The 17,356-nt window shown below is 50.6% G+C and overlaps 1 protein-coding gene across 2 annotated transcripts in view; it reads right to left on the reverse strand.

Moving 5' to 3' along the window:
- Window positions 1-434: 434 nt before the first annotated feature.
- MAP3K9 (mitogen-activated protein kinase kinase kinase 9) overlaps window positions 435-17,356 on the reverse strand; it is a 72,705-nt gene continuing 55,783 nt past the window's right edge. The window contains exons 7-12 of one of the 2 annotated variants that reach the window (XM_024568376.4): window positions 16,666-16,788; window positions 15,156-15,309; window positions 12,910-12,978; window positions 11,352-11,464; window positions 9,603-10,406; window positions 435-8,228 (exon numbers count right to left, since the gene is read on the reverse strand). In XM_024568376.4, the coding sequence (XP_024424144.2) occupies window positions 7,744-8,228; window positions 9,603-10,406; window positions 11,352-11,464; window positions 12,910-12,978; window positions 15,156-15,309; window positions 16,666-16,788 (1,748 nt within the window). In that variant the 3' untranslated portion in view covers window positions 435-7,743. The remainder of the gene's footprint in view (window positions 8,229-9,602; window positions 10,407-11,351; window positions 11,465-12,909; window positions 12,979-15,155; window positions 15,310-16,665; window positions 16,789-17,356) is intronic. The other variant, XM_024568377.4, reaches the window with a different exon arrangement.

Below are 17,356 nucleotides of genomic sequence, written 5' to 3' on the forward strand. Positions count from 1 at the left end.
CGAGACACACAGCCAACAAGCCTGGTCTACAAGGACAAAACTCCACCTGTGTTTGTGCTCTTGCCCCCGTTTGCAACGTCACCAGCAGTGTCCGGGTGGATAATGACAGGGAGCGTGAGACAACACACGTTTGCCAGGGGCTCTGAAGCCAAAACCCGTAACGTGTGCCAAAGTCAGCTGGGTGAAGACTGGATCATCTGGACAGGTGTCATTCAGCACCATGCTTCAGAAGGCCGCTGTGGTCCAGGTGAGGGCGCTAGGAGCTTCACGCAGGCTCCTCACCCCTCTTTCCTGCACCATATCCATCTCTCTCTGGTCACTTTTTCCTACATAAAGAAATTCCCCAGAAACAGCCAGTTCCTTGGACATCTAATTTAATTAAAAAGAAAAGAGGGGAAAGGGCAAGTTTATAAAGCACTGCAGTGGACCCGAAGTCATTGTTATAACGGTTTTATTCAAGTTTGTGTGTGCTCTGGTGGCGAGACCAGGCTGAGATCAGCGTCACACTGTAATACGATAAGAGGTTTAGCCATTGAACCAAGCCTGCTTGGCGTCCCTAGTCAACAGTTTACAGTACCTTGGAAAAAAAAAAAAGCCAAAGAACCTGAAAAATTTCCTTCAGGACTTTTCTATTTTTAAATATCCTTGACAAATTACAATAACTTATATCCCACAGCAGAATGGGAATTCAAGGACACGCGGACAGGACAGTGGAGCAGGGAAGGCCTAGGGATGAAAAGTGGAGCTAATTACAGAGGAGCAAAATGAACACAGGTGTGAACTCGTGAACTTTCTTGTTACCGAGACTCAAAGGCTTGAACAGGGAGGAAAATCCCAAAGACAGCATTTTTTGTGAACTAGATAAAACCCATCTCCAACTCCTTTTCTTTGTCCTCTCCGAGCTACCGATAGTCTTAGACTAAATGTTTGTGTGAGCACGTGTGGACGGGTGATGAGAAAGTTGGCAAGTTCAACTCCCTTCTTTGCGACAACTGGGTACAACGGGCACATGGCTCAACACAGCAAAATGGCAAAAGCCTGACTTCAAGCTCCCAAGGAGCTGCAATAAGGCTTCCAAACTCGAAAGACTGGGAGGGGCGTGGGTGGCAGCTGAGACAGGGAGCAGTACCGAGCCGCTGGGGCTGGACACAGAGGAGGGAGGCCCATGGGCCTTCAGGGGAGCTGGGAGAGGAGCTGCGGAATTGATACGTTAGATCCCTGTGTGGAACGAATCCCTGAACAGTTATGGAAACGGGGGCAGAGGAAGCAGCCAGGAGCAGAGAGGACATCGGCCCAGCGCTGGGAGTTGCAGGTCGTGCCGGGTGAATCCAGTGACAGAGGCAGGTGGGTTAGCCATGGGACACACTGCTTCATGAACAAAGAGCCACCTCTAAGCTGAGGTGGGCCCAGGCCAGGCTGATTTTATCCTGGGGCTTCTAAACAGTAACCTACAATGTGCTCAGAGGAAAATGAGACAAGTTCAGGGCCAAGCAGATCAGTAATGTTGCGTCCTAGCTGTGTGACCTTGGCATGTTTTATCATTATCTGAGCCTGTTTCCACATCCTCGCATGGGGGTCATACATTCCCTCCCAGGGTCATTGTGAGTCAAAATAATAAAAATTAATAGCAATAATAAACCTCTAGGACAGCACCTTCCACACAGAGGAAATGTAGTGGTTTCTTACAGCTTCTCGTTAGTCCACTTGCCCAGGCCCGGGTTTTAAACCCGCGCCTCACTCTGACAGTGATGAAGAGCCACAGCCAGCATGGCCTCTGGGGCTGGAGGTAGAGATAAAGGACAAGTGAAACAAAGATGAGACAACAGTGACGGCAGTGAAAGGGACTGGATGGCTGACAGCACGAAGACTCACAGGGCCGGCACAGTGCTGTGGAACAGCCCCCGCCCACTTCAGTCCTCTCTGAAACCTGAGAGGGAGAATGAGTCCAATTTACTCACATCTCCTGGGGTTCAAAGACGTCCCGAAGCAGCTTAAGATGAGAATCAAAAAGGTCCTCTCTAATCACTTACTTTTCACCCTAAACCACGCACATACCTCTAAGCGGCCTCCAAGTGGTTTCGAGGAGGCTGAAAGGAAGCTAGAGAACTTCAAGGAAAAGTCACCCCAATTACAGGTCCAAAGATGAAACCTGTCCTAAGGTGCTTCACTGTTGTAAGTCGACACATTCCTATTTAAACACAAACACTCCCAGAAAATGACCCCCTCCCTCGGGACTTGTGGGCAAGGGCAATCAGACAAAAACACCTAAAACCCACTTCCCAGTTCTGCCTGAGCACCACCCCAGATTCAGGTGAGGGGCAGGCAGGACCCTGGCTAGGATGAGGTGGGTGAAGGGCTCACCTCGGATAAAAAATTTAAGGGGGCACCAAAAAAAGACTTAGTCATCAAGAGGAATCGTATTTCAATGCAGTGTTTAAAAAAATTAAAATGAATGCAAAAATCCACACTGAACACAGTATTAGAATTTGAAATACAGTCAGGATCTGCCAACGCAGGTATCTGGGTGTGAAGTTCAACAACGTGGGCAACACATTACTTCTGCAGCACGGTCCTGCCCTGCAGTAAGTGCAAACAAGCAGCACCGTAGCGCAGGCCGGCACTCCCCCGGACTCCTGGGGGAACCCATCTGGCCTCTGCAATTGTTTCCAGTGTCCTGTCCTGAGACACCCATCTAGTTGCCAGGCCCCCGCCTGCCAATCAGTCTAGTTAAAACTAGGTTGTGGGTGTTTGCAGGGAGGGTGGGTCAGACCAGTCAGGAGGGAAAAGGCAGGTGTGTTTCTGAGAAAAACAAAGAGAGGTGTGGAAAATTCCTGGTAACCCCCTGGGCCCTTCTCAATTGATTCTCTATTTCTAGCTGCAGTTGTGAGATGAAGACCCAAAGCAAGGCTGCAGCAGGGGTGCAGGGGTGCAGGGAACCGCAGACAGTAAGAATCAGGAAGGACCAGTCCTACCGGCTCTGCATTAAGGAAGGGAGCCCAACCTTTGGAAGAACAAATGCCAGGGCTCCCTCAGAAGCCTAGTGAGGCCAGGGTGCTTCCAGGGACCAAGACTGGAAATGGATGAAGGAGAGGGTGGGGCCTGTCAGTATCTCAACACAACGAATGGAAAATCCTCAGTCAACAGTCTGAGAGGTCTAGGAGATGCTCACCTGGCCTGCACAGCCAACCAGAAGCCCAGGGCGGGGTCAGGTTAATTAGGCACCTAAGCCCTGTTAATTAGCCTTAATCAGCCAGGACTCCAGTTTCTGCCTTCCAACATGCCTGAGGTGGGGAGTGTGCAGGCAGCCAGGCCAGGAAAAAGCCAGGGACTGAGGACCCCCAGAAGCAGCAGTGGGTTTTCCTTTCTGAGGTGGATCTTTATTAATTTGAATTAATCGCCTGATCTAAGGAAACAATGATTTGTCAGAAGGGGGAGGGGTACATTTGGGAATGTGTTCCTACAATAACTGGCTTAACAGGAAGCCGTTCTCAGGCCTGAAGCCAAGGAGAGAGGCCCGTGGTCTAGCAGGCTGAACCAGATGAAATTGCCTTTTTCCTAGTGGTTTTGACCCACAACCCCTTGCCCCACCCCACACATATACATGATTTTTCTCCACAAAGAGAAGTGATCTAGCAAGATGAGGCTTGACCAGGAAGGAGCTCAAGGACCACACATTTTAAAGTTAGAAGGACTTCCTGCTTCCGGTAGGGAAGGCAGCATAATCCTCAGTTCATGGTTGGGCTGAGGTCCACAGACAGGAAGAGACATGGGCAGCTCAGATCAGCACATTCCTGAGTCAAAGGCACAGGCTTAACGAAAGGAAAAGGCCAGGTTCTGCATTCAGAGGGGCCTGTCGCACGGATACTTCACCCCTGAAGCGCACCATTCACAGCCACCCAGTCTTCGGTACCCGCTGCTCTGTGCCTTGTTAAAAGCGAGCTTGAAGAGTTAGGAATGCTCAGGAGGTGTCTCCCTCCTTGTGGGGGGCGAGGGGCGGAGGTTCCAATGTGGGGATTGGAGAGCAGGAGTGTTGACAAGGTCAGGCCTAACTGCCCTTGGGGTGTCTCACCATGCCCCTGAGCAAGCGTGGTCTGAGGGAAAAGGGCTTTTTGAGGATGCCGTACCATGACCCATATCCCCAGGGCCAGGAGACCCCTTCCCAAAGATCCTTCCAGGAACTGGGTGGATTCCTGTCTCTAAAGAAATAAGACTCTGGGAACACTTCCAAGAAATCAGAGACCCCAAACTGCCATTCTGATGCCACTCCAACCACTTGCTGCTCTGTAAGACACGAGTGACAGGGATGATCCGCCTGACAAGTGGGGGGATTTGGAAGGCTGCTCGTAAACATCAGGTGCTACATACATGCGGAACATGCTGGACCAGTCAGTGCCTGACAAAATGATAAGACGTAGAAAATGAGCAAGGGAAAAGCCCCTGGCTAGTCATGCAAAGCCAACTAACTCCCAATCACTCCTTTTCCAGAAGACAAAGGAAGACACAGCAGGCGAGTCCTCTAGAAACAAAGGAGGTGAGAACCACACTGTCAACTTGGGCAGTTCGTCCCAGTCACCCTGCAGGTGAGCCGCATGCCTCTGCGACCTGCTGACACTTACTCTCAGTGCCCTTGTGAGGGAAGCAGCTTTTACAGGAAGGAAATCTGAGACGGGCGAAGAGACAAGCCCGAGGTCAGACAGCAAAAGCAGAACAGGGAGCAGAGCCAACTTGCTCAGGTCTCACAGCCTGGTGCCCGACTCAGCCATCAGTCTAAGCAGCTTTTTAATTTCTCTTCACTTGGATCTTTGTCTTTCAGCATTTCCCCTTCTCTGTCAGCAAGGACATCAAATGTAGAAGGAAAATGCTGTAATTTTGTAGAGGTCAGGAGGAAAGGTTAGCATTATTCTGAGTCATGCGAATGTAAGATACCATCACCATCACCACTACCAGACCCTTGGGATACTGAAGGAAGCAAAGTTAAGAGCATCCACCAAAGCCTCTTAGAAATAACATGAGATATCTGGGACATCTACTCAGCCCTGGAAGGGCCAGATGCCCAAAGTGGTAAACAAAGGACAATCCCGTTCAGCATCAGAAGAAGGCGCCCACAGATCCAGGGAGAAGGGGCAGCGTGCAGGATCTGCTTCCTATCACCACCTTCCACGTAGCAAGCACCTGCCAAGAGCGAGGGAAAGTCTCAGAGGAAAGTAAAGAAGAGGGAAAAGGGAGGCTGCTATTGCTACGGCAGGCGCTTGAGCCCCAGGTTCAAGGCCCGATCCCGACCATGACCACAGACACAAGGGAACCTGAGTAGGCAGAAAGCAACTCAAACCTGTTACTATACAGGATCCTTATCCCAGCCTTGCCCTACAGGGCAGGCAGGGGCTCATCAGAGAGGGACGGTAAATCCTTCATCTTCATGGGAACTCACAGAAGCGTTTTCAGAAAAACTGCCTCTGCCTCTGGCAGGTCCAATTCTTCCCTTAGCAGAGACCCCACCTTCCCGGCTTCCCCTGGATGGAGGAGTAAGAACTGGGTTCAAGCTGTCACTCAATGGCAAGTAGCTGCCATTCAGTTTATGCTACATCAGTTACACTACCACTTCCAAGAAAGATGGCTGCAACCTAACAAAATGGTAAGAAGTAGAAAATGAGCACGGGAAAAGCCCCTGCCTCGTACCACAGAGCACTGCCCACAGCCAGCATGGTTTGGATTAAGCTGTAAGCTGTACCCCACTAGAGGGCCGTTTAGTGGTTTACAGATGTGTTCGTGGCTTAGAGACTGGGGTGATGGAGAGTCCGGGGGAAGGGCACAGAACAGACCACCTGTGTCCCTCTCCCCACCAAGAATGAAGAAGGATCACTTGGTTGGCTGAACTGTTGACAGGACTCACATTTTATCCCTCCTATCAGAGGAGTGGGGAATCGGGGCACAAATGATGTCTTACATGTGGGCTTCACTGAACAAACAGAAGTAGGGGGGTGAGAGGCGACAGCAGACCCTGGGACACAAAGCCAATAGCGACTCTCCACCGAAGACGAGGTGGGTCCTGAACCAAAGAGCCAACTGGGCTCATAAACAAGGGACGATTTGAAAACCAAGGTCACCCCTTACAATCAGCAAGGCACGATGTCCATCACAGTTGCAGAGAGAGAGCAGTGACCGTATTTACCACATGGACCTGCTTCCCTGCTGTCCCCACTCTGGCACTCAGGCAGCGAGAGCAGGTTGGCCTCCAGTGTCTCCAGAGGAGTATTCCATGAGAGAACAGTGGAGCAACATTTAGAGTCTTGAGTGGGGAGGAGCAGCACCTAAGGACTCTACTCCCAATCAAGTAGTTATTCCCCCACAAAGGCAACTGTTCACACTCGACACAGGTCTCAGAGTGGGCAGCATAGTGAAGATACGCATGAGAAAGCTCCAGAAGCAGCTCAACATTCAAGTCAAGGAAATAAATTCCAGAAAAGTCAGGGTTGGCCACTGTTGTCCTTTCTATCCAGCTCGTGGTCCAGAGCCCAGCATTACGGGCCGTGGTCAGGCTCCGGGTTGGGACTTGAAGGTAGCTGTACGTCGGTGGCTCACCAAGCACCTTACAGACATCATCACTTCACTACATCCATTTACGGAAGGTACTACTCACGGCTCCGTTTACTTCAAGGGATTGCAGAATGGACAGCCTGGCTGAGGAATACCCCCACCCAGTTCCAATTCCCAGGGTCCAGGACCCCCACCCCTGACAGAGATGTCTACCAACCAATTACACAATCCGAAGCCCACTATTTCCAGGGACTGGAGGGAAGATCAAGGGGAGGAAAGAACACACGAAGATCAGACAACAGAAGGGACAGGTGGAGGAGCTTCGTCTCTGCCATCCCAAGAAACTTAATCATGGGACGAGCCTATGTTTGTATCAGAACTGGTCTGACCCTGCCTGGACCCCAGGTAGGAGATGGGTGCCGTCAACAGGTGCTGCTGGTTTCTTTCCTTCTTTGAGTTCTTCCAAAATGAACAAGGACAGACACTCTATGTGACCCTCTTGACTGCAGCTCGACTGTATTTTCCCTAACTCCCTCCCCTCCCACCAGTTCTCACTGAGGCAGCTCCCCCTACCACTTGCTGGGAGGCTCAAATAAATAAGCGGGGCAGCTGGGAAGTGCAGGTAGGTCGTACCGGGTCCAGCAAATCCCATGCCCCACACCGGGGCACCTTGCCTTCAGTCCTCCACTGGCATATAAGGGCTTAGGACACAGAAAAGCTCATATCTCACATCAGACAAGATTCTGATTCAAGGGTGTGAGGAAGAACGTGGCAGAGGAACAAAATCAATCACAGAACATCCAATACTGGTGTGTTTGGGAAGACTGGACTCAGGGCTGAGGGACCCTGGGACTAGCTCTGGGCATACCCAGGGGGCTGAGGAGAGGGAGCAGCAGACAGATTTGGCTGAGTGACACTGCAGGGTCACCCTAAAGGCGAGGAAGACTGTGGAGGACAGGGGACGTGCATGCACTCCTCCCTCCCCTACACAGCCAGAGCCAAGAGCCACAGCCCCTCCAGTGGACATGGGCCTGCAGGGCCCGAGACCCTCTGAAGTGGCCCTGCCTCCATCCCCTCCACCTTCAAAGTGCATTTTCAGTGCAAGAAGTAGGACTGGATCCCAGGGGGTCCAACTCTGAGAAAGGGCTGTGCCAGCCAGCTCCCCTATCTCCTTCTGCTCCCCCCAGCCCACCCCTGACGCTTTTCATGCTAAGACCAGAATTCTTGCTGGATCTCGTAAGAGGCAGGCCTGTGTGTGTTCAGTTCAGCTCGACACAGTGGCACAGTGCTGTCCTGACTCTGGCCCTCTGCGTCCAGGTCCAGGAGCGTCCGCTCAGCGGGGGGCAGCGGCCCTGCCTGGAACGGGAGCAAGGCGGGCAGCCCGGGCCGCTCCTCCACAGTGCTGCTGCTGCTGGCCAAGCAGGAGTCCAGGTTGCTGGGGGTCTCTGTGCTGGAGCTGTTAGCCGGGGAGGTGCTGCGGGCATGGCTGGGGGACACAAACCACCAAGGGTCCAGCCGCTGCCGGTTGGCAGAGGGCCGGGGCCGAGGCAGAAACTCCAGGGTCTTGGGTCTCTCCAAGGTCGAGTTCTGCTGTGTGTTCCAGCGCCTCGGGGTCGGGGGAAAGACGACATTGGGGTCAGGGAGACGGGGGAATTCACCGGGGTCTCGGCTGGGGCTAGGGGTTTTCAACATTCCTGGTCAAAAAGACAAAGAGAGAAGCATCGGATGAGGGCAGTTTGTTTCCGGGCCAGGTGTAAGCTTCTCCATCCCCACCCTGCCACAGCCCTACTCACTTGGGATAACATGATCAACAAGTATTCAATGAGTGCCTACTGTGTGCCATGCAGTGTGTTGGGAGGCACTGGAGATATCCCACAATAGTGAACTAGAAGACCATGATCACTATATCTGATAATCATAATGGGACGTATGGGAGTTATGTCTGTAATGAAATCACTTAACGCAGATGTTGGCAAACTACAACTCACAGGCCAGCCACCTGTGTTTATGAATACAGTTTATTGGCACACAGCCACACCCACTGCCTGCTTTCCCACTGCAGCAGCGGCACGGAGCACAGACAGCAGAAACCGTATGACCCGAAATATTTACTGTCTGACAATTTTCCAAAACTCTTCACTGACCCGTCACTTAAGGAAATGTCTGTTCATTCACATCTCATCCCTTTAATAAACATGTGATGGGAACAGAGCTAGGTATCAGAAATTTAAGACAGATGAGTGGTATAGGGGTCTCTATCTTCAAAGAGGCCACATATTTGCGTTTAACAACAACAAAAAAATCTAAAGAGGGGAGGGACGGCTGAATGGTCAAATACGATGATCATTTACAGGCAAATCTTGCTGGAAGGATATTGCCAACCCCTCTCCTACTAGATTAGAGGCGGTTTCCAAGTCAGACCCAGGTCTTCTAGGGAGGAAGGGACAGTGATGGGAAAAAACCTGGGATGGGCTTATGCACACCCAGGGGTCACATGGAGATGGCAGGCCTGTGTACAAGCACAGCAATTTACCGGGACATTCCTCCACTTCCGAAAAGTCAGCCATGAGTAAGGGGTGAGTGATGAAGGGCATGAGGCACGGGCAGAAGCTTGCCTTATGGGTGTGCCCGTGCTAATGCTATAATGACAGGAAAGAGCACAGCTACGTGGCACAAAATGCCCCTCCTAGGTTCAGGGCAGGATTCCTTCCAGTCACTTTGGCCTCCTCTGCTGGGAACAAGCAGAGCTAGACCCCTGCCCTTGCTGTACCCTGACTGGTCCTCTGCGCCCGGGGCCAGAGCACTGCACTGTGTGTTCCGAGACCCAGGGCCTGAATGTCCACAGGAGTCCTGGCTCTGATCCTTCCTAACACCTGCCAGTCGTCTTCTGCTCCTCAGGGAAGACCCCCTGATGCAGAGGACAGAGAGACGGTGGCCACCTCCTCCACCCCAGATCAGTCTGTTTTGATCGGCTGAGTCAGAGGGGCAATGGAGCTCACTCCAACAACTCTCCTCCTGGGGGAGGCACAGACACAGGAAAGAGGACAGAGGAGGAGGGCAGGACCCACCTGCTCCAGGGCTGGGGCTCAACCCGTTGGTAGAAGGGCTCCTGCTGGCTACGAGGGCCGCTGGCTTGAGGGCCCCATCAGAAGGAGTCCGCCGGTGACCACTGGGCTGCGTGGGGGCCGTAAGGGTGACATGGGTGGGAGTCAGGGATTGCTTAGGGTCTCGTTTGAAGCGCTCCACTCGGACATTGACCAAGGGGTTGTGGGTGCAGGGGGTCAGGGGCGGGGCCTCCACTGGGCTGACAGGCATCTCATAGACCACGATCTCGTCGCTGTCGGAACGCAGCAGGGAGCGGGTAGAGTTGCACTCGGAGATGGAGGAGAGAGACAGCAGTGTGAGGGAGGCAGAGGGGTCTCCAAGCAACAGCATGGGCTCTTCCTTCTTGAAGAGCTTCCGGGATGGGGGGCTGGTGCTCCGACGAGGACGGCTGGCCCTCTGAAAAAGACCTTCTCGCCTTTTCTTCTCCTCCCGGGCTGGTGGCTCAGACTCCTCTGGGAGAGGCAGCTGGCACTTGCCAGCTTCCAGCAGGTCAAACCCTAGGCCTGTGGCTGCGAGAACAGCCCCACAGCCAAGCAGAGCCACCTCACAGCGGCGGTGGTGGGTGCCGCCCCGCTTGAGGCTGTTGGTTGGCGTCAGCTGAGGGGTACTAGTAGCTGAGTTGACAGGGGTGGGCTCCTCGTGGGCTCCGTCACTGGAGGGGCCATCCCCATCCTCCCCACGAGGGAATGGGATACAGAGGTAGGACTGGTTGGGTGAATGCTGTAGACGGTTCTCCCCACTCCCTGGGCCTTCGCTGTCCTCATCCTCTGTAAAGATGAGATGAGCAGGTGGGAAATAAGAAGTGAGAATGTAGCAGCAAGAATAAGATTCTGGTCCTTTTCCCCAGATCCAGGCCTCCCGGCTTAGTGTCAGGGTCACTAAGTCCTATTGGTGGGACAAAGGCCTGGGCACTGAACCAACAGGGCTTTACCCCCAACACTCAACTGTGACCACGAGAGATCACTGTGCATGCCAGAGCGTGTTTTCCTACTGCAGAAGGGGGTTGCTGACTTGCTCCTTCTTTCACTGGGGCCCACGACACAAGAAGCACAGTGAGCTTTTCAGAGCACTGGATAGAACAGAAACATCCCGTTTTTTCTGCACCTTGAAATTGCAAGGGACCTTGGACTTGTAGAATGATAGCCTAGACATTTGTCTTAGGACTAGACTCCTGCAAAGGGCTGGAATCCCCTACATGAGTGAAAGCCAACTTACTCCATAGACTGACCTACTATGACCTTGGAAATCTGTAGAGAGAAATAAGAGGACTATCTGAGAGCGAGCCTGGGGAAGACCTTACCCGTTCAGTAATCAGGGGCAACACTACAAAGTTTCCTTCAGAGGAAGACTGTGGCATCTTCTACCACCATCTCTTGTTTTATGGACTCCCCACTAAAATTCCAGGAAACAGACCCAGAAAAGGGAAATGCCTAATTCAAGGCCTCACCCTTCTGCACTGCCCTAAGGAGACTATAACTGGCCCCTTGGGATAGAAAGTCAAGGGCAGGCTCCATGGCAACAGTAGTGATTTGGGAAGATTCAATGAAATGGGTATAGGACAAACTAAACGGGAGTAAGGTGGGGGGCGGAAATCTGAGTAAAAGAGGAGATGACCCCCGTGAAGTAACATGAGGGCCCTAAACAGTCCTAGATGCTTGGCCAACAACTCTCTGAGAGAACGGGGACAGAGTCAAGACAAGGGCAATGCTCACCCATCTCCATAAGGCTGGTGAACCCCGGCAGGGCTGGGCTACTCCTCGGGCCCTTCCCCAGGTTGGGGGCACTGGACGACCACTGTTTGTATCCATCTACCAGGGACTTGAGGCTAAATAAGGGGAAATGAGGAAACTGTTAATACTGGCTTACTTCCCTTACTCCACCCTCAGTTTTAGGAGCCTGTGGAAATGGGTCTACCTTAATTACATCAAAGCCTGAGAGCACTGGGGTATAGGCAACAAACCTTACTGAGCCCACCTGCTTCATTAACAAAAGTGCACATGCTGCAGAGAGAGAGAAGCAGCGGCAGGACCCACCCCCTTCACATGTTACTCCCCCTTCCCATGCTGCTCCGGGCTGTGGAAGGATCTGATGGGTGGGCGGGAAAGAGGACAGAAAGAGTAAGGAGCGCCCAGCACCTGCCGGGGTGGGGGTCGTGCCTGAGCCCACTGTAAGGGAGATACCATCAACACACAGACACCGAATACAGCACACTGGTGACATCAGAAACACTGCAATGCAGAAACTCGAGACACAAGCCAAGCACCATGCAGACGAGCTAGCAGAGGTGCACCAGGTCACTCCACTTATCATTTGTCGATTTCTCCTGCCAAGCTATGGCATGCTTAGGCAACTTCCAAAAACAAAAATCAGCCAACAAAGCCGCGCCCACCCGGTGCACTTTGGGACAGACCTATGTGGGGAGCACGCAAGGCTGCATTTGAGCCCTCGGTTTGCCTGGGGCTGGAGGGGGAAAGGACAGGAGCTCACTTTCAAATCCCTATAATCAGCTCACACTAGCAAGCCGGCAACTCCAGGACACAGACTTGGAACCCACTAACCCCCTTATAAACTGAGGGAATTGGGGGCCCAGAAGTACTGGTCTTTTCCCTTGAGAACAACGAGAGGAAGGACAGGAATCTATGCTATGGCTGCCTTAGAGGTATCAGGATTATAACCAGAGGTGGCTCTCATTTTAGGGCTAAGGAGAGCCATTCACCTAAAGTCCACTCTTCCCGCCGATCTTGAGGGACAGAGAAGGACCAACTTTTTCCTTGACTTCAGATCTCTGTTTCAAGTGCTATCACAAATACCAACGAATTAAAATACATTCCAACTTCGAGTGGTGTAAACCAAAATACACAGCTAGAGAGATAAGCATGCTGCTAAATCCCCAGCCTGGGACTTCTAACTGGTAATTTTATAACGTTGCCTCCAGCTCCGGGCCCAAGGAAATCTAGATTAGCAGTCAGAGCCAGCACTACAGACCAAAGGATAACTGTCTCCCTAAAACTAAGGGCACCAGGAGAACCCCAAGAACAGGAAGGGCCAGAGAGGTGAAGAACAAGGTAAAGTCAGACCAACACAGGAATTTTCCCAAGGTGCACAATGGTACTGCTAAAACAAAAAAAAAAAAAAAAAAAGAAAAGAAAAGAAAAAGGTTAGCACAGCCTGGCAATAACAAGGCTTGATTCTACAGCGTGCGCTGTGAGAACAAGGAAATGGAAGGGGGAGTATTGCCGATACATTTGAAAGGGTGGAAATTCGACTCACCCCAAGTGGAAATGTGGAGATTCTGATGGGGTACTTAAACCATTAGCTTTCTCACGTCTCTGGGGGGATCTTCAATGAATAAAAAGGATCAGCAGTAGCAGCAGTGGGGGCATCCAGCTCAGCCTTTCCCACATAAGACCCCCTCAGGGCTGGCCTCGAACCGCATGACCAGCTGCCCTCCCCTTGCCCAGTCAGCAAAGCTCACACCATGAAGGGACCGTTACCAGATGGCCCTGCTGGAGCTGCTACAGACCAGTCAGGGCCCCCCAGTCCCTGGGCAGCCACAGCATAATTCCAGGGGTCTGTGAACTCACAGATACCCGAGCTCTACAGACAAGTGCATGTTTCCTACAAATATGGACAATTTTTTTTAAAGTATGGAGAGCCAAATTCACTTAACATTACTAAATTCAACATAGCTTTATGTCTTTACATGTTTTATTTAGCCAATAGGGACTACATTTAGAAATATTGTCATATAGAGGCTCTCAAAAATTTCTGACATTAAAGGTCTTTCACTCGAGATTTGGTGGAATATATTTTATTTCTTCAAGAGGAAACTGAGAATCACGTCACATATTTTGAACTGCTTCAAAAGTTTGGAGGGCAAATCTATGTAAGCAGGAAGAAAATTCCAAAGTTCATATTTTATAAAGCAAAATAAACTTAAATTTATTAGCAAGACAAAAAATAATCTTTAAGTGAGGCTGAACCACAGAAACTATTGGGATCCATAGCCAACCTGATAAGTCTCGTCTGTAATCACACTAATGTCAGAAATATCAGGGATTCAGGGTGACGAGTTCCTTCTCAGCCCCGGCCCACCCCTACGGTAGCCTAGGGCTCCTGTAGAACTTAGCACAGCAGAGCAACCTGCCATCCCCAGAGGGCTCAATCACTGAACCCTTCCCCAGCTTAGGTAGTTTGCCCTATATATCTAAATTTCCTGTCCCAAAGTGTCTACTGATTTCCAAAGCCTGGCTTCAAACAGTCAATCCTTTAGGAAGCAAAGAGTTATTCTCACCTTCAGCTCACATCTGACATAGGGAAACAGATTTTGGACAGGAAATCTTAGTGTTCAGAGGAATGCCAAGGCCAATTATAGGTACAAGCCTATAACATTCAACTTAGCAGCTCTTCGGAAAGCCACTAGAAAGCAGCAGGATGCTGCTTATACTCACGCAAGGAAAAGTGAAAAAACATGGTTCTAGATTCTAACACCAAGAGTAAGAAGTATAAACTATTATGTTTGTTCTTCAGGCATGAAACTGAACTGCATTAGAAGCATGGAAGGAGCCTAGCAAATATTTACACATGCTTACTATGAGCCAGCTAATCTTCTCTGGCACTTCACAAAGATGAACTTATTTACTCCTCCAACTCCATGAGATGGGTATGGATATAATCTCCATTTATAAGAAAACATAAAGTCCCACAGCTAGGCATGGGGAGCCAGGATTGGAACCCAGGCAGGCCAGGGTCAGCATCCAAGCTTTTCACTACTGTACTACGAGTGACTGGCCTCTGAAGGTCAGAGACCAGGAGAATTTGAGTCCAAGGCTACAAGGCCACAGAGCGAACACAAGCACATCTAAGACGTTAAGATGTGTTCTGTGCTTCGCCCAGGGCTGCGCTCACACCTGTCAGTGTGGCCATGGGGTGGGGCCTAGAAGTTCCAGTGGCCCTGGAGTTCGAACCGCTTCACCAGGGCTGGATTATTCTGCCTGCCCCGGCTTCAGCAGGAGCTCCCAGTCAAGAGAGTCCCCTAATCCACTCTTCTTTCTCTTTCCTCCAAGCAGATGTTTTAAGGGGGAGAGCCAGATGTAAGTACAATACTCAGGCAGAACACCACACACCTGGGCCGTGCTTAGGGTACTTGCTACTCTGAGGAGGACACCTACAGGGGTCGGTAAACTCACTCGTGGGCTAGGCCCTGCCCACCACCTGTTCTTCTCTTGTATCTCGGTGTCCATGGTCTGAGGCTGCTTCTGCACTACCGCAGTGAAGTTGAGTAGGCCCACAAAGCCTACAGTATTTATTATGTGGCTCTTTATGGATGAAGCCTGCCGACCCCTGTCCTAGGAGGCTCCAGGGGAAAGGAGATTGGCAAACTCAGCTGTAAAGATCAAGAAACTTATAATCTCTCAGAAAGAAGTGAAACACAACAGAGAAAAAGGTATTTCACATCATAGGTTTAAAAGGGTGTCCCGTCTTTAAATGAGAACTTCCCATCATCTGGCTCTTACCCTTCGTCTCCTGAGCCGAGCTCCTTCTGACCGAGTGTGCCTGGCCCCCACGTCCGTCCCTTCTTCTTGGAAGCCCTTTTCTCCTCCTCCTCCCCTTCCTCCTTTGGGATGACTGAGCTCCGGCCCCAGGTTTTGCTGCTTTCACCTGGTGTCACTGTGAATAACAAAGGTTAGATGGGATCTGGAAACAGATAGCACTCTGTCCAGCACCCCATCCCCTACACACCCCCTCCCCAACCTCCCAAACTAGCCTCTACCCAAATACACACACACACACTCACACACACACACACGGAGCTCGTGGGAAGAAGTTAGGCTTCTTTAAAAACTCTGTGCCTAAGTGGAGCCTCCCAGCAAAATAATGGAGTTCTCAGCCACCAACCATTTAGCACTCTCCAAGTACCAAATGTGGAAACATGTCCTAGCTTCTCATAAATCTGATGTAAAGCTGGAGAGCTTGGGCCAGCCAGAGCTCAGAGCTCCAAACAGATCTGATTTAAAGAATTCATTTTGTTGGGTGGAACTGGATTGTGGGGTGGGTGGTAGAGAAAGAAGGTAAGAGTAAGGAAGATGAGGAAGTGCAGAAATTTTGGCAAGAAAAGTGTTGGAAAGGAAGAAAATGAGGGTTTCAAGACTACAGAGAAGGAAGTCAGGAATAGGAGGGCAGGGGGAAGGAACAGGCCTAGAGAAACATAGTACATACAAGGGGAAGAACATTCTTCTGAAACTGGTACTTTAGAGCATGGGCTGAAACCCAAATGCTTCAGGACTTGGCTTATACCATAAGTGAGTGAAGTGAGTCACTTACGAAAAAATACGGAGTTGAAGGAAATGAGGAAAAAATGGAGAATACATGCCACGGGTCCCAGCCAACTCAGGCCACATGCACAAGGGAATCCACTGATTTGGTTTTTCAAGGAAAGCCAGAAACCCAGGATTTTTTGATGAAATCTCTCTACCTTTAAATCAGGGAAACTGACTCATTCATAAACATACACATACATGTGTACATGTTTGTGTATGTATGAGTTCTTTTTAATAACTACCTCTGTAAAAATAAGATTGGTCCAGATCTGACCTATCGTAAAATACTTGGGAAGTTTTCTTAGAAGCTACACTTTGAAAATACCCTTCCCTGGGAAACATGAACAAAAGAAAAACAACGATGCCCCAAATATGGCAGAGCACACGAGGTGTCCAGGCTACAGTACCAAACTGTATCTACATCACACAGCAGTTTCTAAATTGCTTTGTACCCACAATACCTACAGACCCCTTTGCTGGTATCTGACTAGAGTAGGAGGTAGAGGAGGCAGCAGTAAGGCTAATGAAGGGAGACAAGGGGGAGGGCTAAGGTTTGCGTACATATGTGCATGTATATACACATTGTCCAGGAGAGGTGGCAGAAGTTATAGATGGCGCAAGCCTGGACCAGTCGGTGGCTGGACAGAGTAGGGGACAGGTGCCCCTGGTGTGTTCTGGCCCCAACTAATTTGGGAAACAGTCTCACACTGGATGGCTCGAAGGCGAGGGATGATGGTGGGGCTTGCAGGAGGACTGGAGCGACTGTTGATGAGACTCTTCCTTTTATCCATGGTCGGGGAGGCCTGGACTGTGAACTTGTGCTGGAAATCTGATTGGGGAAAGACAAACACATGCATTTACCAAGAATTTTTCCCACAATCAAATTCCTCCGAGAAAACTGACACTTCCTGGCAGGCTGGAGGGACAGGCCCTCGTTTCCTGAGCAATTCCTTGTTCACCCGGGGAAATGGTGTCTTTCAGAATCATCTCTTTCCTCCAAAAGATGGCAGGAGGTAAGATGACCATATAAGGAGAAGGGAAATTCCTTCTCCAAGTGAAAGTCATCAGGCAGTTTTCATAAATGCATACAGGTGTAGCGATTACATATTTAGAGTAGTCTTTTTTTAGATCATGAGCGTAGTTGATTATTCTAGGAAATCTAACTTTAAATCCTCCGCTTCATATAATCTATTAGTGCATGCCCCTCTTCTCAGGGACCAAAGCAGGCAGGCTAATGCTTCTCACTAAGTGCAGGCAGCAGGGTAATAAGAACTGGTGGTTGGTGGGAGCCTAGGAAGTAAGGGACATGGGGCTAACGGGCCAAATTCTGAGGCATTCCAGAGGCAGTTGTGGTGCGGCCCAAGCAATGCACAACTTACAGCTCTGAATGTCTGAGT

The sequence above is a fragment of the Desmodus rotundus genome, chromosome 7, assembly GCF_022682495.2.
Source record: "Desmodus rotundus isolate HL8 chromosome 7, HLdesRot8A.1, whole genome shotgun sequence".
Classification (NCBI taxonomy): domain Eukaryota; kingdom Metazoa; phylum Chordata; class Mammalia; order Chiroptera; family Phyllostomidae; genus Desmodus; species Desmodus rotundus.